General features: G+C 40.8%; 1 protein-coding gene across 1 annotated transcript in view; it reads right to left on the reverse strand.

Moving 5' to 3' along the window:
• LOC103254866 (ral GTPase-activating protein subunit alpha-2) overlaps positions 1 to 26,108 on the reverse strand; it is a gene marked incomplete at its 5' end in the record, with an annotated part of 126,663 nt that overhangs the window by 80,744 nt on the left and 19,811 nt on the right. The window contains 3 exons of the mRNA XM_021709892.1: positions 13,622 to 13,780; positions 22,123 to 22,278; positions 23,927 to 24,050. Of these exons, the coding sequence (XP_021565567.1) occupies positions 13,622 to 13,780; positions 22,123 to 22,278; positions 23,927 to 24,050 (439 nt within the window). The remainder of the gene's footprint in view (positions 1 to 13,621; positions 13,781 to 22,122; positions 22,279 to 23,926; positions 24,051 to 26,108) is intronic.

Raw genomic sequence — 26,108 nt, forward strand, 5'->3', positions numbered from 1 at the left:
GAATATTCCACAGTAATGAAAATGAACAAACAACAACTGTAAGTAACATCATAAAAATAATCCAAAAATAATGCTGAATAAAAGAAATAGACATAACATAATTCCATTTATAGAAATGGAATTTCTAGAAAGTTCAAATTCCATTTATAGAAAGTTCAAAACCAGGTAAAACTAATCAATGGGGCCAGAAGTCAGGATTATGGCCACCTTTTCAAGGGATTAGTGACAGAGGCAGGGCATAAGAGAGACTTCTGGGACTGGCAATACCCTATATTTTGACCTGGAGTGATACATATTACACAAGTACATTTACTTTGAAAACATTCATATCATGCTGTATGCAAACAATTGTGTACTTTTTAAAATTAACATTATATTTCAAAGGAAATCTTTTCCAGAAAACAGCAATAATATTGGGGATGGAGACATATGAAATACTCAACCCAAGAACTACAGAAGACACCTTCTTTTCAAGCATGCATGGAACACTTTAAAAATGTTGGCCACATTCCAGGCTAAGGATCTATAACTACAACTGGCAGGACCTGATTTCAACATGGCACCTATTTTTGTATGGCCTACAAGCTAAGAATACGTTTCATTTTCTAAATGGTTGGAAAAAAAAAACAAAACATTTTACAACATGTTAAAGTTATACGAGATTTAAATTTCAGTCCATAAATAAAGTTTTATTGGAAAACAGCCACCCTCATCCACTTATATACTAATTATGTTGCTTTTGCACAATAATGACAAAGTTAGGTAGTTGTGACAGACACTGTAAGGACCACGAAGTCTCAAATATTTATGATCTGGCCCTTTACAAAAAAATGTTTGTTGATCCCCATTCTAGTCATAAACCAAGTCTCAATATATTTCAAGAGATTGAAATTTTACAATCCATAGTCTATGCCGAGAAAGCTATTGACAGTGAGCAACAACAAAAGGATAATTGGCATAAACCTCTATGCTTACAAATTACAAAATATACTTCTCAGTAATTCATGGGCCAACAAAACACTGAAATAGAAACTTAACAATATGCACACATACGAAGATAAACGATAATAAGAATGGTCGATATTATACTTATACCATACAGCAGTACTTAGAATGTGCAGAATTAAATACCTATATTAGAAAGAAATAAAGGCTGTAACTTAATGAGATAGACATGTATCACAAAAAGTATTGAAAAACTAAATGCATCAAGCACATTCAAAGAAAATGGAGGGGAAGAAATAATAAAGATAAAGGAAGTCATTAAAGAAACAGAATACAAACACAACAGAGAGGATAACCAAGACAAAAAGTTGGTTCTTTGAAAAAAATTTAATGCAATTGATGGGTCTTTGGCAAGGTGAATCAAGTAAAGAAAGATTACAAATAAAAACATATTAGAAATAAAAAGTGACATAATAACAGATGCTTAGAAAATATGTATAGCTTTATTCCTATACATTTGATAATTTAAATAAAAGGGCCAAACTCCCAGAGAAATACAATTTAGCAAATATAGATATAAGACAATATATAAAAACTACAGTTCTATAAGCTTTAAAGTAATGGAATCACCGTGGAAAAATAACTGGGAAAAGCCAGCTCAGATAGTGTCACTGCAAATTCTACAAAACCTTCAAGGAACAAATAATTATTATTTTGGAGAAACTTCCAGAGTATAAAAAAAGAGAAAATAAATTCATTTTATTAGGCTAGTACAATCCTAAAACCAAAAGGAAGAGCTAATTTCACTCATGATCATGCATACAAAAATCCCAACAAAATATCAGCAAGTCAATTCAATAATGTGCAAAGACAATACAATATCATGGCCAAGTTAGGTATATCCCAAGAATGCATGTCGGTTTTCATTAAAAATCAATCTGTAAATAAAACAAACAACAACAGATGCTGGCAAGGATGCGGAGAAAAAGGAACACCTCTACACTGCTGGTGGGAACGCAAACTAGTGCAACCTCTTTGGAAGACAGTGTGGCGAGTTCTGAAAGAACGAGAAATTGACCTTCCATATGATCCAGCAATTCCCCTATTGGGAATATACTTGGAGGAACTCAAATCATTGTTGCAGCTCTGTTCACAATAGCAAAAACATGAAACCAACCATGTTGCCCATCAAAGCTGGACTGGATTTAAAAAATGTGGTACATATACACAATGGAATATTATGCATCCATAAAGAAGGACAAACATAGGGACTTTGTAGCAACTTGGATGGATTTAGAGTCAATCATACTCAGTGATCTATCACAGAAACAAAGAACAGAGTACCATATGTTCTCACTCATAAGCGGACTTTGAACAATTATAATACTATAAGAAGGGAATTGGCAGTAGTGGGAAATTGTCTGGGGGTGGGAGTGAGATTGGCAGTTGAGGGAAACTGCTAGGGGAGGGAGGGGATGCCTGCATAATCAATGTTTGTATACCTACATCTGAATTGTACCTCACATTTTATAATAAAAAAATTTTAAAAAATCAATCTGTATACTTAATCACATTAGTAGACTGAACAAGAAAAGTCAGATGATCATCTCAAAAGATTTTTTAAAAAGCGTTTCACAATATACAAAGTCCTTTTATGGAAAAAAAAAAAGTCTTAGCAATCTTGGAATACAAGGGTACTTCCTTAATCTGTTAAAGAGTGTCTACCAAATCCTACGGCAACCACTAAATGGTGAAACAGCAAGAGCTCAATGTATGAGACTATGAAGAAGAGAAGAATATCCCCCGACATCACATCTATCACATCTGCACTGAAGATCCTTGCCAAAACAGTGATGCAGAAACAAAGAGAAGACTATGAATTAGAAAGAAGCAGTAGCATTGTCATTATTTCAGATGACTTGACTATATTCACAGCATCTCCGGAAGAATCTGTGGCAAATGGTCAGAATTTTTAAGAGGGTTTATCAAAGTCAATGGATACAGAATACAGTCACAAAAAACCTAATGCATTTTTTTTTTTTTAAAGTCAAAGTCTTATTCTGTTGCCCAGGCTGGAGTACAGTGACACATTCACGGTGACCACAGTCTTGACATGCTGGGTTCAGGCGATCTTTCCACATTAGCCTTCCAAGTAGCTGGAACCACAGGCGTGTGCCTCTATACCCAGCTAATTTTTTGGTTTATTGTAGAGATGAGGTCTCGCCAAGATGCCCAGGCTAGTCTTCAAACACTGGGCTCAGGCAATTCTCTCACCATCATCTCCCAAAGTGCAAAGATTACAGGCGTGAGTCAATGCCCCAGCCCCTCATGCACGTCTAGCCACCAGCAACAAATGATCAGAAAAGAAAATATTATTTACAGCAGCAGAAACATATGAAGTCACAGGAACAGATCTAACAAGCAAAGGATAAAGAAAATGACAAAGCCTTATTGAGAGACACTAAGGTGGTCCAAATAAATGAAATGTTACATTTATTCATGGACTAGAAGACACAATATTGTTGAGATTTCCCTTTCCAGACTCATCTACAGAGTTAAAGCAGTGTATATGTCTAACTTGACAAGCTGACTCTAAGGTGTTTTTAGAAAATAAATAGGCTAAGAAAAGCCACGGCATTCTTGAGGAAGAACTGGGTAGGGAGTTGCCCTGCGTAACAGCAAGACAGATGACAAGCTGTAGTAAGACAGACGGTGTAACAGAGGTGAGGCTGACGGGAGAACCACCGACACAGCTTCCTGCATGTATGATGACTGGTGAAACCTTCCTTATGGAGCTAACTGGGATGTGCTACCCCATGATATGGTGATATTGACCTAGAAGACATGGTTATATCCTTGGAACCAGGGACCAACACATGGTGGCATTCTTCTATAACCAGAATGCTCAGGTCTAGGTGCAAGGGGGTGAAGATAGTGCCTCTCACCTTACTCCTCCTGACCTACATGTAACCTTTGCTCCTGTCCTTGTGACGCTAGTCTTGGATTTCAGTTTTTAGTACCTAAGGGAACAGCACTCCCTACCAGAAGACACAGTGCTCTCCTCAGCTGGAAGTGGAGACTGCCACCCGAAAGCTACTTCAGGCTCCATGGACCACTGGACACTGAGGCATAAAGGAGGTTCAGGATAAATGGGAGGTGGGGGGGGCAGGGGAAGTTGGGGGTGGGGTCCTACTGGGGAAAATAGTGATGCTGCTGCACCCAGGGAACAGGACAAGGATCCTCCTGGGGTACCCCCTCCTGATCCCATGCTCAGTGGAAATTTAGTGGGAAACTAAATCACATGATAGCTCTAAGCAGAGCCTCAACTCAGCATTTCAGCCCCACTGAGCATGCACATTCACAAGCACCTCAAGTTTTTGAGTGACTCCTAAGTGCCCTTTCCTAGTACAATGACCAAAGTCTGGGGCTTAGAAAGCTTTTCCATGACTGCTGACAAGCCGATGTCCTCACCAGCTACATCATGCACTCCTTGACTAAAGGCCAGCCCCTGGGGGAAACGCAAACCTGGAAGTGCAAATCACCTTCTCATGATCAGGTCCGAGGCCAGGTGAGGACATGCTCACAACCAGCTTCTCCTCTTGGCTAGATACTGTGAAAGCAAAGAAGACTTTCTACAGAGAAGTGATGTCACTGAGGTCAATGCTGCATGTCACAGAAGGATGTGTCTGGTCGCTGGAGCAAGGACAAAGCAGAATTCTTAGGACACAGAAAATGATCTGGAACATCCATCTGATTTGTGGGAATTAATCTTTCAAGGACTTAATGGAGACATCTTGATGTTCCAAAGCAGGGCAGGGCAATGAAGAACTGAGCTTTGTTTGAGGTTCTCACAGATAACCTCCCCCTTCTGGAACTGGAATATTGCCACACATGGGCTTTCTGAGACCCAGGCCATGTCGAAAACTATACATAAAGGGTATGAGTGGTTGACCCAGTTTGATCAGTGATTCATCCCATTCAAATAACTGCAGGTATTGTATTCATAACAAAGAGATAGCCATGATTTGTACCCAGCTTTCTGGCATTGCCTTTGTCATGTAACAGGTGGGTAACATAATACAAGGGTCTAAGGTTCGAGTTTCCCCTTGACTGCACACACATGCCCATAATGTGAACAAAAGATGTGTGCACAGGATCACATATATAAATAGCCATTCATCAATAAGCATTTGCATACAGGTACAAAAACTAATACCTTAATACTCTTAAAGAGATTCAGTCTACTGGGATTCTGGATTTTAGACTTGGGGCTAGAATCAAATACCCTTAGATACATTACTTACATGCAGTTATCCACATATCTATTTGGAATTCAGGGGCAAAGTCATCTGCCCTACTGAATTCACAGAGTGACTTAATTGTTCAAATGCTAGATGAATCCCAACAGTGTGTTGTGAATAGTACTGTCCTAATGACAGATAAGGTAGAGAAATCATATGATTTTGAGATAAGGGTAAAAACTTCAAGAGAAAGGTAAGGCATATTTCTGAGAAAGAGGATGTTTATTTCCATATACTTCTATCTCTACATTGTATAAACATGCTCTCTAAAATTCCAGAAGATAATTTTGGGGAAAACTGAATAATCAGAAGACTAAATTTTGCCTGAAAATTCCAGGCTATGTAGAGTAAACCATATAGACTATGTAAACTACACAGAATCTTTCTGGTCAAAAGGGAAAGAGATTTCACATCCATCTGTTTAATAATAATTTATTTGTTAGCCTTTGATCAAAATCCTGCTAAGGGCTATGGAGGAATACAGACATGAATAAGTTGGGGCTCTTATCTGTAAGTTTAGGGGAGACAAAACTATGCATTCAAGAAGGCAAAAATAAAATAAAATTAAAGCTTTAGAGAGAACACAGATAAGATAGTCTGAAAGTATGGAGAGTTCTTTTTCAGTTAAGGGAAGCCACGGGAGGTAGTTGCGACCTGCAGTGGCAGAAGTTCATAGTGGGAAGAGAGGAAGATCCCAGGCAAATGGTGCAAAACAGGAGTTAAAAGGTGAGGTGGGGCTGGCTCTCTTTGCTAGGGCAGTAGTCCCCGAAATGCATTTCATGAGGTACTATTTGAGTGGGGTTCTGGCTGGTGCTGCATGAACACTCTGCCTAGAGTTGATGATTAAAGCATTACAGATACATATGTGGAAAGACTGTGGGTAGAACGTGACAGGGGCATCACAAAGCTCCTGAGGGGCTCTCTGCAGCAACGTGGGAAGGGAGAGGTAAGGCCACAAAAGAAAGTATGGCAGGTGGAAAGGCCCAGCCTGTGGCCTTGAGAAGGATGGAAAGCTCTGGAATAGGTACCTTGGAGAATGCATAGAGATGGAGATAACTGAGAAGGCTGAAGAACTGCTGTGGGCCAGCTGGTGTGGGACTCGAATGCCCAGCGGGAGTCCAGCTTGCTGTCAGGACTCTGCACTGCTGTGTCCCCCCATCCCTAGCCTATCCGTCCACTTTCTGTCCTGGTCATCCAAATAGAGGCAACACAGGGCACCAGGAGAGCTTCCTACTTCTACTTAACAGGAAGGTTGAGTTGAAGGCACACTCATTGCCTATGTACGTCACCGAGAGATGAGGTCTGCTGGTGGTGACAGTGGGGGAAGCTGCAGATCTAACTTTTGGGCAGTCCTCACAAATTAGGTGGCTCACACTAGGATGGTGATGTCAGGTAGGGGACAGTACATGTCTTCATGCTTGGAGGAAACACCTGTGCAGTTGACAGTAATTACAATAATGAACACGAGCTCTACAGGCAGATCAATGTAAATAGCAAGGAATATGGCAATTGTGAATTAGAAAGTCATTTTAGATGAGGAGGTCAATAAGGAAAAGAAACTGTGGGGCACTTCTCCACATGTGGGAGAGCGGGTGGAGAGCTACCAGTGGTTCACGCCGGCCCCAGTGGCTATCCGTACACCAGCCTGGGTGAGCACAGGCCCTGGAGAAGTTCAGCTCCCACGGCTTCAAAGGCAGAACTTCCTCAGTGCCAAGGGATCAGGACCACCCCTTGAGGGTCAGTCCGCACCGGGCCTAAGGAACCTCACACTAAAGAACAGGCCCTCACATCTGCCAGAACAGAGCACTGAACTCACACAAAGACCTGAAACTGCAAAGACCAGGGAAACCCACATCGACATCAGTGCCTGTGGCACAGAGGGCGTAAGTGGGCCTGAAAAACTCAAATCGAGCAAAGAAGGGCGAAACTGTGGGTTCTAGTGACGACTACCTGGAGTTTTTCCCCTGGCAATGCTGGAGGAAAGGCAGGCATCTTAATGCCAAAGAAGAAATCACAGAGCTATGTAGAGTCCAGGATCACTCAGTGTTACCAGGCATAGGCAACAATGCCAAAGACAGACAAACAAATAAGGTAGTAAGAAAGAATAACCCTTTCTTCCTTCTATCTTTAGTAATGCCACACTTTTAAAAGTTTATTTAAAATATATTTTATTACACTTCATCAATAAGGGTACCTGATCTCAAACCAGGTAAAGTAGGGACCACAGTGAGACCCGAAGTTTACTCATATAATGACCATTTGTATACCTAACCTTGAATTGTATCCCACATCTTTAAAATAAAAAATATATATATTTTATTAAAAAAATAAGTGCACTCCTCTTATACTAAAAGCAGTTCAGTAATCAGTGAGATGGACTTGTGATGGAAATCTCTATGAAGAAAACAAAATAGAGAACCCCAAAATAACTAACAATGATCTCATAAATTTCAAGTACAGTGCAGAAAATATAACTCTAGGGGAAAATCCTCTGATTCTGGGACAGCGGACATTATTTCTCTCTCACAGAAAAGTTGTGTGCTCCTGACACCTGACCCCCTTGCTGGGCCAAGTGGCTGACAGTGTGCATACCTGTGTGCAGAGAAACTCAGGAGGTGGGTGCTGAGGGGTTCTGGGGAGTGTGGCCTCTGTCCCTTGAGCAAAAGGCCCTTCCTATTGAGGTAGCTCAGAAGCAGAGAGTGTGAAGTGCCTTGCTTTCCCTCACAACACTGTGTCTACCATTGGCCTTCGGGTACGTATTGACACAGGTTGGCTCTGGCCAACCAAAGGAGAAGGACAGAGAAAAACGAGAGGAAGAGGGACATGTTAAAGACCAATTAAAAATGCAAAACAGGCCAGGCTCAGTGGCTCAGCCTGTAATCCCAGCACTTTGGGAGACTGAGGCGAGTGGACTGCCTGAGCCCGTGGGTTCAAGACCAGCCCCGGTAACTTGGCAAGACCTCATCTCTACAATAAATTTTAAAAAATTAGCCAGGCATGGTAGCACATGCCTGTAGTTCCGGCTGCTTGGAAGGCTGAGGTGGAAGGGTTGCTGGAGCCCAGCAAGTCGATGCTGGTGTGGCCATGAGCGTGCCACTGCACTCCAACCTGGGTGACAGAGTGAGACTCCAACTCAAAAAAAAAAAAAAAAAAAAAAAGTGAAATAATGTCAGCTTCTGAGGAAAATCAATTAAGAAGAAATTCTCAAAAGCTGAGAGAGATCAACAGGCTGTAGACTTTCTTCCATCTGTATTGAGGCTTATTGTATAAATACATGTTCGTTATTATTCCTCAGCAACTGTTTGTGGGTGACTCAGTCTTTCAAAAACTGGACAAAGGGAATAATACACATTCATTGTATCCAGGGAATTCCTCTAATTAGAAGTGGCAATGAATTAGAGAAGAAATTTGATTTTAATTTAACATCTGCAACTGACAGATGCTATTTCACATAGTTTTCAGTCATTCCTTTACTAAAAATAATGCTAATAACGACTATAATAATAATAATAAATCACCAAAACATAACACAGTAATCCACTTAATCACTTTTTTAGTCAAATCTTGTTGTTTGGTATTTTCAGTGATTTTTTCTAAATAAATAGTTCTTTGCAATATTCAAAAGTGAACATTTTGGCTGGGTGCGGTGGCTCAAGTTTGTAATTCCAGCACTTTGGGAGGCTGAGGTGAGAGGACTATCTGAACCCATGGGTTTAAGAACAGCATGGGCGACTTGGTGAGACCTCATCTCTACAATAAATCAAAAAATTAGCCGGGTATGGTAGCACATGCCTGTAGTTTCAGCTACTTGGAAGGCTGAGGTGGAAGGATCACCTGAGCTCAGCAGTTCAATGCTGGGGTGGCCGTGAGCATGACAGTGCACTCCAGCTTGGGTGACAGAGTAAGAGTCCAACTCAAAAAAAGAAAAAATGAACATTTTACTTTCCCTGAGAATTTCCCAAGTATTTTTAAAGTGCATAATTTAATCTCAAACATTTAAGATAAAAAGAAAGAAATTTATCTAATCATATTGCAGAGTCTAATGTACTGCCTCTGTGTGAGGCCACACTAGGAAGCTTAAAAGATGTCCTTTCCAACTCAGGTGCCAACCTTGGCTCCACTCAGCCTCACATGTGCAAGAGCTCCTGTGACTTCTGGCACATCAGCCTTCCCCCAGTATTTCTGGGCACCTGCTCCAGGCTGAGTCCTAGCCTAGGCATTGCTCTGAAGAGGCATACATGTGCACACTCTCAATAGCTGCTGAGCCTGCAAGAGAGCCAGGCCCGACCTCCACACATGCAGGTGACAGGGTACCTTAAGGACAGGTACTGGTATATGGGAACAAGAGGAACCAACAATGACATTTAGAATCCCTGACAGGACTAAGGAGAGGCCTTGGTCTCCAAGGTAGGTTTTAGTTGAGGATGCTAAGGCCCAATGAGATGGAAAGATCTGCCCAAGACACCTGTCCCCAGTGGCAGCGCTGGACCTAGTGCGCTGGGGTCCCACCTCCTGGACTTTGACTCTTTCCTTCCTCTACTCTTCAGAAAGGATAGACTCATGATCAATTCTCCTCCCATGCCCATATCTGATAGGGTCAAATAAGTAGAATTCGGAGGACTTTGCAAAAGTGAAACTCTGGTTGAAGATCAGAAGTGGACCCTACACCAAAACTTCCTCTTGTCTCCACTGCTCCTGGTCAAGTTGCTTCAGAACGTCTACAACCTGGTCAACCGGTTACCAGCCAGTCACTAATGTCCTGGAGATAAACACGCCCAAACTACTAAAATGTCCCTTCACAAATTCATAAAGGCAAACCCTCTGAATGCCAACAACACTTTCTAGTGACTGAAAGGGAGGGAGGGCAGCATGGTGTTCACCACAGGGTGAAAGCCTCTGAAGAACAAATGGGGCATCTTAACAGACCCCTGAAATCACTCACATTCTGCTCACTAGGCAAGCCTTTCCTTGACTGCTGACTTAGAAATATGAGCAGGAAAAAACATAAGTCTGACAACACACTTCCTCTTTATGACCAAAGGATTATTGTGTCAATATTGGTAGAGATGGACTTATTTTGAAAGTAATTTAACAATGAAATGATGATGCTAAGCACACTGATTTTTTTTTTTAATTTAATGGAAAAAAGAAGTTCAATACAAAGCTCAAGAAGTGAACAGTGCCTCTCAGACGAGAAGGTTTTATTCACTCACAGAAGCACACCCACACTTCTTCAACATACCATTTCACAAATGCTGTGTATTATTAAGAGGAGGCAGATTCTGCCAGGCACATAATTTGTATATTTAAGGGAGGTGTATGGAATGAAAAAGCGAAATATGTTAAATTTCAAAGGACTTGGACGCAATGCTGCCTGTGAGCTTGTATTACAAATAGCCCTACATTATTACATACGCTATTAATGAGCCCGAGTGAATGAAAGTGCAATTTGAATATGCATGACTCTATCCAATGAGCAGGACTTTTGTGTACTGATGAGGTTTTTTTTTCCTCCTAAAAAAGGATTAAAATTATTCTTAGAAAAGTATGGCTGCCCAGAGACCAGTAAAATAAATGTACTTAGACCACAGAGTCCGACCACATTCAGATGAAATATACAGGTGCTAAGAGGATGCCTTGGACTCTACCCACAATTCCTGAAACTTATGCATAACCTGTCCTCTCAAATGGAATATTCTTTAACTTCAAGCAGCTGTGTCATTACAATCTCTAAGGAAAAAAAAATGATTTTGGTGGAGATCCCTAAACATAGGCAAGGTTAAATCAACGTTTTGAATACAAAGCCTTTTCCTCCATAGTAAGGAGCACTAGTTAAAAGACGGGGGAATGGGTAAATTATTGCACCAAATGGCTGAGAATTAATCTCTGCTGACTAGCTGTAATCTAACGAGGCGTCTGTGTCCCAGGGAGCCCGCAGCATGTCCCTGGCGGTATGTGCAGTGTGTCGAGTCTGCGTGGCACCCTTTGTCCTCGCTCACAGGCGGCCTTTCCCCTCATTGTCCATAATATCCTCATGCATCTGGGACGCGTGGAATGCATTCAGACTAACAGACTTACCATTGTTTTCTCTCAGAAGCTTTGTTGAGCAAAGACTGCATCACGGTTACTGATAATTATATTGCTTAATTAATCAAGACAAAAAAAATTTGCAAATCATTGCCTGGTTGCCAAGCAGGGAGATAAAAAATGACAACAATACAAGCTGAAGCAATATAACAAAAGTAACAGCTATCTGATCAGAAATTCTTATATAATGAAGCTATTAATGCTAAATCGGTTAATGTTAACATTGCTCCAGGTGTCTCTACTTAGATGCAAACAAAAAGGCTAACATTATGGATATAAAAGGCCAAATGTTGCCATGGATTCTGTAACCTGATAGAGAGGACAGCCTTTTCATTTGATTAGGGAATGCAATTTAAATACCAGGGACTGAAGCCAAACAAACAGACTTTCCCTCCGCAAGCCTCTCGCATTCACCCTGGGGTCAGTGGTTGGTGAACAAAAGGTCAGCCACACTTGCCCTGGAAATGTCTGGATTAATTTTATTACATTGTAATGGTTTGTACTTTAAATGTAAGGATAATACTAAATTTCCAGTTGGCCATTATTCTCTTCTTCCCTTTAGGCTTTTTGAATTAAAATATTAAGAAAGCGATTTTCTCTATTCATCTTTTTAAAATTTATGACCAAATTTATAAAAACTTACACACCTTATAAGAAATTTAAAAAGTCGTGTTAATGATTGTTTTCATGCTTTATAAGTGTACTACCTTTAAAAATATCATTCTTGACACCAGAAAGTGAATTGCAATGCCTTTTATGTTCTTATTTTTAAAAAAGGCAATATTTCTAGGATATTAAGTGACATTTCAGAAGGCCATGTTGAAAATGAACTAAGAAAGCTAGTTAATCCATACTCAATATCAAAGAAACACATTTTCTGATTTTGAAAGCTACAAGATATTAAATTCATTGGTTCTATAATATTACAATTTTTAGTCTAATTCTTAAAGCAGTACTTGTCATGGACAAATGCAAATGTCAGCATTAGGAGCCATTTTCTTTCACAAAACTGAAAACTTCACATACACAGAGATCTGAACCAAAGATAATGCAAATATTTAATATGAAGTAACTTCTGGCATCTACACTCGCTACATTATAATGAGGGCTTTGCCTTTATGTCAGGCTTTGCCACAGCCAGCATGGCACTTTTCTAGATTCAGGGTTGACTCACACTGCATCTAGTCTGACAAATAATAACAAGCATGTTAAACCTGGAATTCATTATTTTCATAGTGGCAACTATAGCAAAAAATAACAGAAATAATAATAGCTAACACTTAAGTAGCTTTAATCTGGACCAGGTACTGTTTAAAGCACTTTTCATTTATTAGTTCATTTAATCCTCACAATTTTAATACCTTTGATTAGGCTATAAATCCCAATTTGAACAGCAAATTTCAGATATCTATTAACTTAAAGTTTAAAAAGAGAGACTTTTAAGAAGGGTTAAATTTCAGCTTCTTAAGGAGAACAATTTAGAATGAAAATGAAGATTATATTTAATGCCAAGCTGAAAAATACAAAGTAGTATTCTTGAGGAAATGGCTTAACATGCTAAACATTTAATTTAAAAACTTTAAAAAACTCTATTAGTGATTCCAAACCCCAAAACAAGTCACTACATAAAGCGCTGCTAACATGTCACTAAAGGTATGACAAGGACAGAAACTGCAGCCAATTTAGGATAGAGCACACAGATCACTGAATTGTTCCAGTCATTCGCATGATCAATACCAGTTGACATGGCTGAACTGATTCTGTGGCAAGGTGTTTCAGTTGTTAGAAATCACCACGTGGGGCTGTGACCCCGAGACTCAACCTCTTCATGGACATCCTGCAGGACTGATCCCTTCAGTTCTGGTCCGCGGCTTGGCCATCTCCCCCGAGTCCATTAGGCAAAGCTAAATTCCATACCCACAGTTATCGCAGAATGCTAGGTGTGGTATGGGGCTCCTGCAACTCATCAACATGCCCCAAATTTGAAATTACAATTTTTTAAATTATAAAATTTTTAAAACCTAAAACATTTTAAAACTAATAATTTTTCACAATATTTTCAAAGATGCCCAGTAATATAAAATAGAATTTTGTGCTCATGATAAAAAATTCTTTGAAAATCCCATTGCCTACTTAATTCCTATATAGCATGTGAAATTCAGTTCTAGGTAAGGCATTTGCCAGTTGGAGAAGAGTCCCCTTTAACATATTTATGTAATTGTTTTCCATGGCAGTGAATCATAGGGCAAATGCTGTATGAGTTAGAGCAACAATGGGTAAAAACATACCTCGGGTTTCTTCGTTATCGCGATAAAGAACATGTGATTCTTCATTGGGTAAATAATGATTGAAACATCTCCGAAGGCGGTTGGGATGATGCCCCTGCGGTAGTCCCTGGAGTGCTCAGACCAGACGATGTGGACCTCATCATTCCCCAAGTGCCGGAGCTGCAACAGCAAATTGACTCCTTATTAATCTGGGTGATAACAGCAGTTTATGAGGGGTCGTGGCTTACAAATTGAATGATAAAACTCGGAGACCAAAATATTTCACTACCAAAAAAGGCTACTGATGTCTTCTATGAGGATTTTAAAAAGCACAAATGCGTAAAGATTCGGCAGTCTCCTTAGTACATTGGTACCAAGCTCCGCAGACACCCTGGGGCTAGATGTGCTGAGACCTTCTTAAGAACCTGTTTTCTACTGGAATTTTACTGCTGCATTGGAGTTAAACGCTTTATATTGCTGGCATGTTTCTGGACAATTAGTGACATGAGTCTTTTATTTCACATTATAGTAGTGCTTCATAAGACTCTTCAGTTATTTAAAAAATAAGAAAATGAATATAAGAGAACATAATCTATCACAACACAATTGGTACCAAATGTATAAGAAGCTAGACTTGCAATAAATCTTTAAGGAAAAGGATGCATAAAATTGTTTTTGTTTAAGAAGTGATTACATATTACTTAAGTGTGATAAGAACTCTACTCCCCAGCATTTAAAGAGCACCTTGCTGTGTAGGAAGTATGTTCACACATATTGTCACACTCTGAGGTAGGTGACATCACCTTTGTCTTACAGAGAGGAAACGCGGGCTCAGAAAGGCAGAGGCACTGACCACTCACGCGTGCATAAGCAGCCACGCCGGGGCAGGCCTGGGATACTGCTGGGGCTTCCAACCCAGTGCCCTCTCCACTGTCTGTGGCTCCATTAGCTACTCAGCGGTTACTTGGGCTACATCAGCACTCACAGCTACTCTCCTGTCTTAGCCTAACCAGCATAGTCCACTTGTTTTACCGTTTTACAGAGGCTGTAAACAACAAAAGCAAATCCCAGACTCCTGGCCTCCTTGAGAAGTCCTCACTAGGAAGATATCCAGGCAAGGACCCCTGAGAGTTCTTCTAGACCCAAGTTCTGCCAGATGTAAGAACATCCTTGATGAACCTGCACAGTGACAGTGCACTCTCAAACTAGAGACAGCTGCATATGAAAGCCTCTGAGTAGGCCTGAAGGCATGGCTGAAAGGAACTAGATCACAAAGATGAACATGATGATCCCAACTGAAGTTCTGAGACCATAAAGGCGGGCTGCTCAGGCCCTCTGACACCTGGGAACTTGAGATTTGGGTTCTCTTGGAACATCAGAAGGATATTCTCCATCACCATGAACAAGTATTTCTTGCTTCCTTGATTATCTAGCAGAGGAACACTAAATGTGATATAAATTCCGAAGTGCTTTAATGAAACAGAGAAGTGACAAAGCCAATGTTTTAGTTTGATCTTAAAAGGTTTTTAAAAAAGACGTTCTAGAATTCGATGTATTTAAAATGTGTTCGCATGAATGCAATTTTCTTTATAGACTATGTGACCACAAAGAGAAGTCTAAGGTGGCCCCAACACAGCTCTTTTCCATTTATAAGGTTACAAAGAAAGCCAGTTTACTGCAATGCCTGCTTCTTCTTCACTGTCTCCTACTTCTGGGAATGACTTTCTTTACAAAGAGACTTGTGCCTGTACTTTTGTATCTGTGTTAAGGGGCACACGACTCAATTGTGTCTGTATATGGGCTCTGGGACAAACACAATGACGGGTGTCGAGCACAAGTCACGGTGATCCAGAACAATTTAATGGTGTCTATGACATTCTAAATGCAAAACTGCCTGGTACATCTTTTTTTTGCTCCCCTTCCATATAAAGGCTATAGGGTAGCAGGCAAAAAGTGCAGCCAACCCACTACATAAGTAGTTAAAAAAAGAAAAAAAGACAACACTGGGTCTCTTAGTAGTGCTGAGCATCGCCTTATCTTTTGCTAGTGCTTTCTTTTTCTTTTTCTTTTTTTTTAAGTTTTCTTTTTCTTTTTAAATAAAACATGAAAAGACATTACAATACACTTCTGATACACAACAGTGTTGTCAAGAACCTAATAGAGGCATGTTTTCTTTTTTGGGGGGGGAGTCTCATTCTGTCACCCAGGCTGGAGGGCAGTGGCACGCTCCTGGCCACCATTGCCTCGATCTGTGATCCTTCCGCCTCAGCCTTCCAACTGGCTGGAACTACAGGCATACGCCACCACCCCCGGCTAATTTTTTGATTTATTGTAGAGATGGGGTCTCACCAGGTTGCTGAGGCTGGTCTCAAGCCTGTGGGCTCAGGCAATCCTCTCACCTTGGTCTCCCAAAGTCCTGGGATTATAGGCATGAGCCATTGTACCAGGCCTAGAGGCATGTTTTCAAGGCAAATATGAATAGCATCCAGTTGGAACTTAGGGAAGCATTTAGACCTGCAGAAAGTAATCGTGAGAAATGGGCCTGCCCAGAGCTTACACTTTCAGCCCTCATGCCACACACAGCCAGTTTGGGAGTGACTGTAGGCCCCGTGGTATGATGCTGGCACAAAAGTCTGGATGGGAACAACCCACCTACTAAACACCCTCAACTGTGCTACCACACCAGATGCCAGTAGTCTACAACCTGTGATAGTGCCTTTTAACACACAAGTGTAAGGTGCACAGCATTAACTCCGAGGTCATACAGTGTTTATTGAAATTGTGCCGTTACTTTCTCTTTTCTAAATTGGATTAATCAATTATGTAACTCCAGTAAGTCTCTCCTATTTTATTTGCATCTATATTCTCAGAACTACAGCAAGGGAGGCTATAATCACACTCATAGACCCATCCTCCCAGTCTGGCAATTCTATAATTAAGGAAGAGCTATTTTTGTGTGGTGATAATACAATATTCATCATCTCAAAGCTGCTTTCAATGGCATGTGCCTCAGACTTCTGGACACATCATAATTTAATTAGTTAAATCACAAAACAATTGGTTTATCAACCTGGAGCAAAGAGCAAACATACACTCTTGCCTACAAGAACTCACATAGGTAAAACAAATAAAATTAACCTGGCCAAACTGTCAACCATGTCAGAACATAATGGAATACTCTGGAAACCTCAATGTATTGCTTAAAGTAGATTTCATCAGAAAGACAGCATTTTGTGAGTTCTGGAGAACGTTGATTAGAGGCCCTTGAATTGGAAATCCACTGGCGAGGCTGGTGAGTGCCCACGTCAAGCTGACCTGATTCATGTGTGATTTGGGGGACCACGATGAGTCTCCCCCTGGAGCAGAGCTGACACTCACGACACCCACTGCTTCAACTGCACAACAGGCTCTACAATGCCCCCAGATACTTATCAGGCTCAGGATAAATGCTCAGTTTTTAAGTCTCAAGAGATCAACCCAATTCCCCACCACTCTTGGTCCTGACAGAGTCTTAAAGTCTCTCTGCCTGCACCATTCTGCCTGCTGTTGCTGCCAGGCTGCACGCCACTGGTGACACTGGTCATGGTACACACCTAATAGGCTGACCTCCTTTCCCGACTAATTGCATTATATCGCCAGCTGGCTCCAGAAGGAGTCGTCTGTGTGATTGAAGAATTCCTGCTCCTCAGTGGGCCCGGCTGCTACTTTTACTAAGTAACAGTCAGGCCTGACATCCCCATTGTTCAGCTGACAGTGTGCCCATCCTAAAATCTAAGTTTTATTTGTAAATTAACCAAGAACTTCCTGCCAGAACAGCGCTGCCTGGAGACTGATAATGTGGGCCTTTCATCCCTTTCACTTGGACTGTAGCACTGCCAATTTGTTTTTTATGTGGCTGGCCAGCCTGAGGCTATAAAAGCCTTGTAAGACATAAGTGCAATTATAGTCCTGGAGTCAAATGAATTGAACAAATCCAATGGCACAGCTCTGTCCCCACTCTGCAAACCCCTACAGCAGTTAGATTAGCTGTGAAAAATCTAATCTAGCTAGAGCTAACAAATTTCTGCAGTGAAGGATCAAGAGTTCAGTATGGGGTTGCAACTGGATTACAGAATTGAAAAAGTCCCCCCATGACAGGGCAGAAGAGAGCAGGAATCACTTTAGAATTCTGCAGCTCATTTTTAAGCTGTTAGGGACAATTTAGTTAGAATAAGACAAGGAGCTGTGGGCTGCTGTTTCTGTGACTGATTTTTAGTCTAGCTGTGAGATATCCTGATAAAGAGAGTTTATCGCTAATGATGCTAAATCTTGAAACTGCAAAAGGTATCAGCTGAATTTTGATTATTACAGCAGGGAATCTTCCAACCAGGCCAGGCCTGGAGCATTATTTATGGCATGGCATTTTATCAAGAAAACATGCCTTGTCTCAAAAGAAACAAAAACCAATCCTACTTTACTTAAGAAATAAAATATTTTATATCTAGATCTATCTTTTAACAAAATCATTCTCAGTCATAAGAAAATCAGAGAAAATGGTGGCACATTTTCAGAGCAGCCACACTGTTCTACAAATAAAACAGACGTGCAAGCCCAGCTTGGTGTCTTGGTGAGCTACACCAGAGGCTCGGAGATGCCGGTCGCCCCTCGGGGCAGGTACCCCTCATGATGCACCCTGAAGCCGGGGCAGCCAACAAAACCTGATGGGAACTGGTACGTGGCCAGCGCCTGTGCCTGCCATGCTGCCACCCCCAGGAGGTCACAGGAGCATGCGGGGCTGGGTAGTGAAAGGCTGCTGATATTTTGAATGCAAATCATGCTTTGAACAGCTGAGATACTTGATCACTACAAAAGTTGTCTGTGCCTGGGCCGTGACTCGTGCTCTGGGGTCTCACGTGCACTGCTGCCTACCATGCACAGCATGCCTCAGAGATACTGACCTCTGGTTCCATATCACTACAATACAGTGAGTATTGCAATAAAGCAAGTCACACAAACTTTTTTGTGCTTTGGTTTCCCGGTACACACAAAAGTTCTATTTACACTATAGTCTATTAAATGTGTAATAGCACTATATCTACAAAAATGCATACACTTTAATTTTAAAAATATTTTATTGCTAAATTTGTTTGAGCCTTCGGGAGTTGTAACCTTTGTGCTGGTGGAGGCTTTGTCTTGCCTCAGTTGACAGTTGCTGACTGCTCACGATGGTGGTTGCTGAAGGGTAGGTTGGCTAGACAACTTCTTAAAGTAAGACAATATGATTTGCTCCATGGGTTGATGCTTTGTTTCATGAATGATTTCTCTGTAGCATGTGATGCTGTTTGATAGTATTTTACCCACAGGAGAACTTCTTTCAAGATTGAAGCCCATCCTCAAACTCTGCTGCTGCTTTACCAACTAAGTTTATGAACCATTCTAATCCTTTGTTGTCATTTCAGCAACATTCACTACTATCTGCATCAGGTGTAGATTCCATATCAAGAAACCAACCTCTTTGCTCACCCATGAAAGACAATTCCTCATCCATTCAAGTTTTATCATGAGATTGCAGCAACTTAGCCACATCTCCAGGCTCCACTTTTAATTCCAGTTCTCTCGCTGCTTCTGCCATGGCTGCAGTGACTTTGTCCACTGACGTCTTGAACACCTCAAAGTCAGCCATGAAGGTTGGAATCAATTTCTTCCCAACTACTGTTAATGTTGATATTTTGACCTCCTCTCATGAATCACAAATGTTCTTAATGACATCTAGAATAGTAAATCCTTTTTAGAAGGTTTTCAATGTACTTTGCCCAGATCCATCAGAGAAATCAATATGTACCACAGCTATAGCCCTACAAAATGTATTTCTTAAATAATAAGACTTCAAAATCAAAATTACTTCTTGATCCATGGGCTGCAGGGTGGATACTGTGCTAGCAGGCATGAAAATGACATTCAGCTCCTTATACCTCAAAATCAGAGCTCCTGGGTGACCAAGTGCATTGCCATGAGCAGTAATATGCTGAATTTTCTTTCTTATTTTTTTTCTGGGCAGTAGATCTCAACAGAGGGCTTTAAATCTTGAGTAATCCATACTATACGCAGATGTGCTATCATCCAGGCTTTTTTGTTCCATTTTTAGAGGATATGCAGAGTACATTTAACATAATTCTTAAGGGTCCTAGGATTTTTTGGATTGGTAAACATTGGCTTCAACTTAAAGTTGCCAGCTGCATTAGCCCCTAACAAGAGAGTCAGCCTCTCCTTTGAAGCTCTGAAGTCAGGAATTGACTTCTCCCCTCTAGTTATAACAGCCCTAGATGGCATCTTCTTCCAAAAGGCTATTTTGTCTATATTGAAAATCAGTTGCTTAGTGTAGCTGCCACCATCAGTGACCTCAGCCAGATCTCCTGGAGAACTTGCTGCAGCTTCTCCATCAGCCCTTGCTGCTTCACCAGCACTTTGAGGCTACAGAGACGGCTTCTTTCCTTAAAACTCATGAACCAACCTCTGCCAGCTTCCACGGTTTCTTCTGCAGCTTCCTCACCTCTCTCAATTTTGAAGGGAGTTGGGGCCTTGCTCAGAGTTAGGCTTTGGCCTAAAGGAATGTTGTGGTTGGTTTGATCTTCTAACCAGACCACTCAAACTTTCTCCATATCAGCAAGATGGCTGCTCTGCTTTCTTATTGTTTGTGTATTCACTTTTCATTTCCTACAAGAACTTTTCCTTTGCATTCACAACTTGGCTAACTGGCACAACAGGCCTAGTTCTTGGCCTGTGTTGGTTTTGATAGACCTTCTTTACTAAACTCAATCATTTCTAGTTTTTTATTTCAAGTGGGAGACATGCGGTTCTTCCTTCTATTTGAACACTTAGAGGCCACTGTGGGGGTATTAATGGGCCTAATTTCACCATTGTTGTGCTCTGGGAATAGTGAGGCCCAAGGAGTGGGAGACAGATAGGGAACAGCCGGTGGGGGGAGCAGTTAGAACACACGCAGCGTTTATTGACTCAGCTTGCCATCTTATGTGGGTGCAGTTTGAGGCACCCCAAGACAAATACAACAGCAACATCAAAGATCACTGATTACAGACCACCAGATCAGATTATAATAGTAACAATAATGATTGAAATATTGTGAAAATTACCAAAATGTGACAATTGAAATACTGTGAGAATTATCAAAACGTGACACCAAGACACAAAATGAGCACCTATTGTTGGAAAAATGGCGCTGACAGCCTTGCTTGATGCAGGGTTGTCACAAAACTTTAATTTGTAAAATACACAATGTCTGCAAAGTTCAATGAAACAAGGTGTGGCTGTACATAGTGCAGACATCTGTGGTTGCGGTGGTGGAAAAGCATAGCTGCAGACAAAGGAAGACTGCAGGTAGAGTGAGGCCCATCAACCGATGTAAAGCATCTGACTAATGGGCAGGAAGAAAGAACCAGTTAGGCCAATGGGCCATGAGAAGGTTAGTGGTTGGGGAGGATCCTACCACCACCATGCTAAGCAGTTGTATAGGGATGGCCTCACTTATTAATGGACAACCCTGTGACACAGGCTGTGTTTTAGGTCTTATTTAATAGATGGAAAACTGAGGCACAGACTGGTGAAATAATTGAACACACACTTGAGCCAAGGTCTGCCTTCTCCAGGGCCTGGCTACAACCACTATGTTAGACTTCCCAGTGGCCAGCCTGAGTGAACATCTGAGGTACTGTCCTCAGTCCTTCACCTCTGGGTGGTGGGAAGACAGTGGGATTCTGGGCTCTGCCACCTACTAGCAGGCCAGATGAGTGAAAATCCCAGTTACCCTGTGACTGACTGCTCATCTGGAAACTCACAGAAGAGGAGTGGACAACAGGCTTCCTTCCCAGACTCAAAGTTTCTGTTAAGATGCTCCTCACTGCTAACACAGCGTCTCTGAGGTGAGTATCCTGTAGGTGGGACAGTAAGGGCCATGTTCCTCTGAAGGGGTTTCCTCTGAGTACATGAGGTTTCCCCTGAGTACATGAGGTTTCCCTTGAAGTCTAAAGAAAACTGCCCACAGGGCAAGTTAAAAAATGAAAGGAAGCGTGATGGTGGGGCTGCTGGGCAGGGGCACACCTGCACCTGTTGCACTGACAGATGTCATCAAGTTGTCCACAGCAAGCCCGAGAGGAACCTGCTTTTCCAGAGCTCCACCAGCACAGGGTCATTACACCTCATGACCTTTGATAATCTGTGAAGTCAAAACTGCTATAATGTTCATGTGCAGGAAGGTCCAAAAGTAATGACGTGTAAGACTCTTCCTTTTCCTAAACCTTAATCTCAGGATTTAAGACTCAGAATGATTGACTGATTTTCATGTGTTTCTTTATCTGCCAAGCTGGATGTTTTAGCTCAACCACACCACAGCCTGAGGAAGTGACACAAATGTTGGAGCACAGAGGAAGTCGGTCTCAGTGTAGGCCAGGCCCGGTCTTTGTTCAGTCCCAAGAGGGCCTCACCTGCAAACCAGGGCCACCAAGAATGGTTCCCAGGAGGACCCTTACCTTTTTGGTGAGTGAATCATCTGAGTCTGATGGCATTCGCGTGGAAACGTGGAAAATCACTTCCACAGCCGAGGTGGCATAGTAAGGCGCAGTCTGCCCCGTGCTGCCATTGCGCTGAAGGCCACCCATGAACCCACAGTGGGTGGAGAGATCCACCTGACAGAGGTCAGAGGGGAAAAAGTCAGGGTCAGAAACAAGTGGCTCCTATACCAAGCAGGGCTGTGGATTAGCAAGAGGGAATCATGTTCACGTTGAGATCTTTCTTCCTGATTACAAACAAATGCAATAAAAAAGGCAGACAAGACTAAAATAGTAAAGAAACAAAGACCATTGCAAAGGAAAGTGCTCCATAATCCTACCAACTAAAGAAAACCATTGTCCAAAGTGTGGTTTTTGTTTCCCTTTTCCCTCTCCTACAAATGCATATATGGAAGTATGCTTGTATACATAGGCGTGCATGTGTACACACACAGGTTCCCTATAGCGGGGTTTGTGGGGTGCTCTGCTTTCTCAAACCAGAAGGAGCACTCTAAGATGCTGGCCAAGGGTTACAGATATTATACAACTTAGCAGCTGTTGCTAACATGTCTTTTGAAAGGGTTGTTTCCCTTTTCCCCAATGCTAAAAGTTAATGAGTCATAGTCTTTTTAAAGTTATGGTGTGAGTGTTCACTTCTCAGTCAGTGCCTTAATCCGAATTTTCTCCTTGTCATAGCTAGCATTCTTTCAGTAACACACATGGAACAAAAAAATAGAAGAATTTCTTCTGTGCCTGAATTAATGTCCTAATTTTTTCTCTCTCTAAATCAATGTTCTAGTATTTTCTTAAAACTCTAGTTGATATAGCATACCTTAAAAATATATTAGTTACATAATAAATATATTCTATGACAAATCAGAAGCAACCTTTTTAGTGAGAACAATGATTTCCTGGAAGTACAATAACTCTTTTAGACTCAAACCTACTTGACTTTTTGGAAAGCGTATAGTTTCAGCCTGGATGTACGTGTGCCCTGTCCCTATATTCCTCAGTTCTCTTGCTAGCACTGAGCTCTCAGTCATACCCAGAGAGTTTCCCATAGCACAGATAGCCAAAAACTGAAAACAAAAGTAGGAAAGTTATTTTAGATGAGTTTATTTCTATTTTAACTACTCTGAATTCTTTCAGGTTCTAGGAATATATTTTCCTTTAGATTTATGTTCCTGGGAGACAGATGTGTGTATATGTGTGTGTCTGTGTGGTGTGTATAAAAGTATATATGTCTGCATGTCAGAGTATTTTGTGAAAAAAAAAAATAAAGTTTTTCAATATCAGTCATCCTGGGATCTACTTTAGGGAAACAGCTCGACAGCTGAATCATCATGGCTATCATATTCTATTTTCACGGCAACTTGTGACTTCATCCAACTCTTTATCTTTTTTTTTTTTCTTTCTCTGTCTTTTCACCCATTAAGTCATTGGTTTTGCCAATCTCCATATTGTGGCCAAAGCTATTGCTTTTCTGCCCACATTTGCTTTCTCTTACTAGAAGCTGTCTATGGCTGGGAGAGCCCACTTGACTATTCAGTTCTGATAAAAAGCAAATGAATTAAGATTAAGAGAAAAGTTAAGGGGAAACAAAAGCTCATGTATAAAGTACTGAAAAACAACTAATAATCAATGCCAAATCCACTGAGTTCATCAGTTTCAGAACTCATGTTCTATGTGAATATAAAAACATATGTGATTACAAACACAATGTCTAGCGTGGACACATCTTTAAGTAGTACTGGTTGATAAAGAATCACCGAATGAAATTCATTACCTCCCATCCAAGTCCAGCGACAAAGTCTTCATATGCTTGGCTTCCTCTTTCATTGGAGAGGATGGAACACTTGTCTTCCTGACCTTCGGCGATGTAAAACACTGCGATTTTGTGTGTTTCACGACTGTAAATGTTTAAATTTAAAGGAGTTAGAATTCTTATATCTAAAATGTTACTTTACTACTACCACCATAATGACTCCCATTATGAAGCTGACATTTACTGAGAACTTACTAGGGGCCAGTTGCTGTTCTGTGATGGCTTAACACATGATCTCATTAACTCTTCACAACTGCTCTAATAGACGAGTGCTACCATCATCACTTCCCTTGCAGAGGTAGTTGAAAAGAGACATAGAAAGCCAAACAAAAAGCACATGCAGCAAGTAGGGGCCTAGGAACTGCAGCAATGTGGTCTGTTAAACCTCTGTCACACTGGCCAGAGATATAATGATATATCTGGATGTATTAGTAATGCATTTCTATAAATTACATCCTGGAGTAAAGTGACAAAATACCTAGACCTATACCAAGCAATTTGGCGACAGTTTAGAGATGAAAACATTGCTGTCATTCCAATAAAGTTTTAATCAAGAATCATTCATCCCATAGTCTAATCAAGAGTTTTTTTTTTTCCCCTAATGTTCGGATTACCATTCCAGAGAAGTTCCACCCTTCTTTTATTTGCAATACATTCTGAAAAATCTCACAGAAAAAACCAAGTGCTTAAACAATACAGAAATGATTCTATTGTCTAAACTAGTCATTTAATATCTCAACACCGTAATTCAATTAGACTCCATATTAGTGGAACCTGGGCTCCATATTTTAACAAATTCTCTAGTATTTCCTTCTACATGAATTATTACTCTACTTAATAAGCACAACTAATTAGCCCTTGACTAAAAAATTACATAAATCTATCATAATACTATAAGGAAGGAATTGGCAGTAGTAGGAAACTGCCAGGGGAGAGAGGGGCACATCTCATCAACAAGGGTACCTGCGTAATCAATATTTGTATACCTAACTCTGAATTGTACCCCACATCTTTGGGAAAAAAAGTTACATAAATCACTGGAGGAGGAGCATTTTCTTTTTCTATTCGTTTAGATAGCTTATCTATTCCCTCCATTGTTTATATATAATAGACATACTTGGAAGAAGAAATAGAAAATAAAGAAAAAGAAGAATATATCATCAACAATTTCATCATATAAGTAAATGAAACAGCTGTTACCATTTTCAGACACATTTTTGTACGCAAATATGAGAAGCTACTATATTCTGTTTTACAACTGATTTTTCCACTTAACATATTTGTAAATATCTTTTTTATTGTGGTAAAAGATACAGATCATAAAACTCACCATTTCAACATTTTTGAGTGTGAACATTTTTACACTGAGTGTTCATTCATGGTTGTACAACATTCTGTTATATTAATATACCATATCCCCAAAGCCTTATTTAGGTTGCTTCCATTCTGAGAGTCATTTCTACATTACCTTTAATACATCCTTAAAGATAGTCTTTAATCTTTTTAATCTTTTTGCAATGTCTCCAATAAGTCCTTCAAATAAATATGCATAAAATAAAGGTGCACCCTCATGCAGGAGGGAGCCTGGAAATGGCCACACTGTTCACTGCCCTGAGCAACAGGCAGGGAACACCAACAGGCTAGACTCTCATTTCCTTAAGCCAAGAGCTATGCAAATTTGGGGGCTCAGATGATAACAGGAATCATAACCTATGACCTCAAAGACTGTCTCTTTCAACAAAAGGAGAAATAAGCCTAGTTACTCAGTTTCTACCTGCAGCTTTCTCTACTATTTAAACATCTTCAGGATTTAATTTTTCTTTGTTTTATAGACTTTACATACATAAAGACAATCTCATGTTTATCTGAAATGTTTCTGTTTATTCTCCTTCAAGTCTGAGCCTTTTCCATTGCAGCTGCTCGGAGGTCCTTGAACCCTCATTAACTCAGTGTAGAAGCACAAGAGAGCTAAGCCCAGATGAAGACCGATGGATGGAGTTGTGAGCAAAGATGACCTTTAGTTGTAAACGTTCATAAAATTTCACATACTCCAAAATGCTAGTGCCTCAGAGAGCCTGCTAGGATGCAGAAGCTGTGTCTGGCCTTATTTGAGTCAGGCTTTTGAAATGGTAATTAGCAACAT

The sequence above is a fragment of the Carlito syrichta genome, unplaced genomic scaffold (genome assembly GCF_000164805.1).
Source record: "Carlito syrichta isolate Samal-C Ts95f unplaced genomic scaffold, Tarsius_syrichta-2.0.1 Scaffold287596, whole genome shotgun sequence".
In the NCBI taxonomy this organism is placed as follows: domain Eukaryota; kingdom Metazoa; phylum Chordata; class Mammalia; order Primates; family Tarsiidae; genus Carlito; species Carlito syrichta.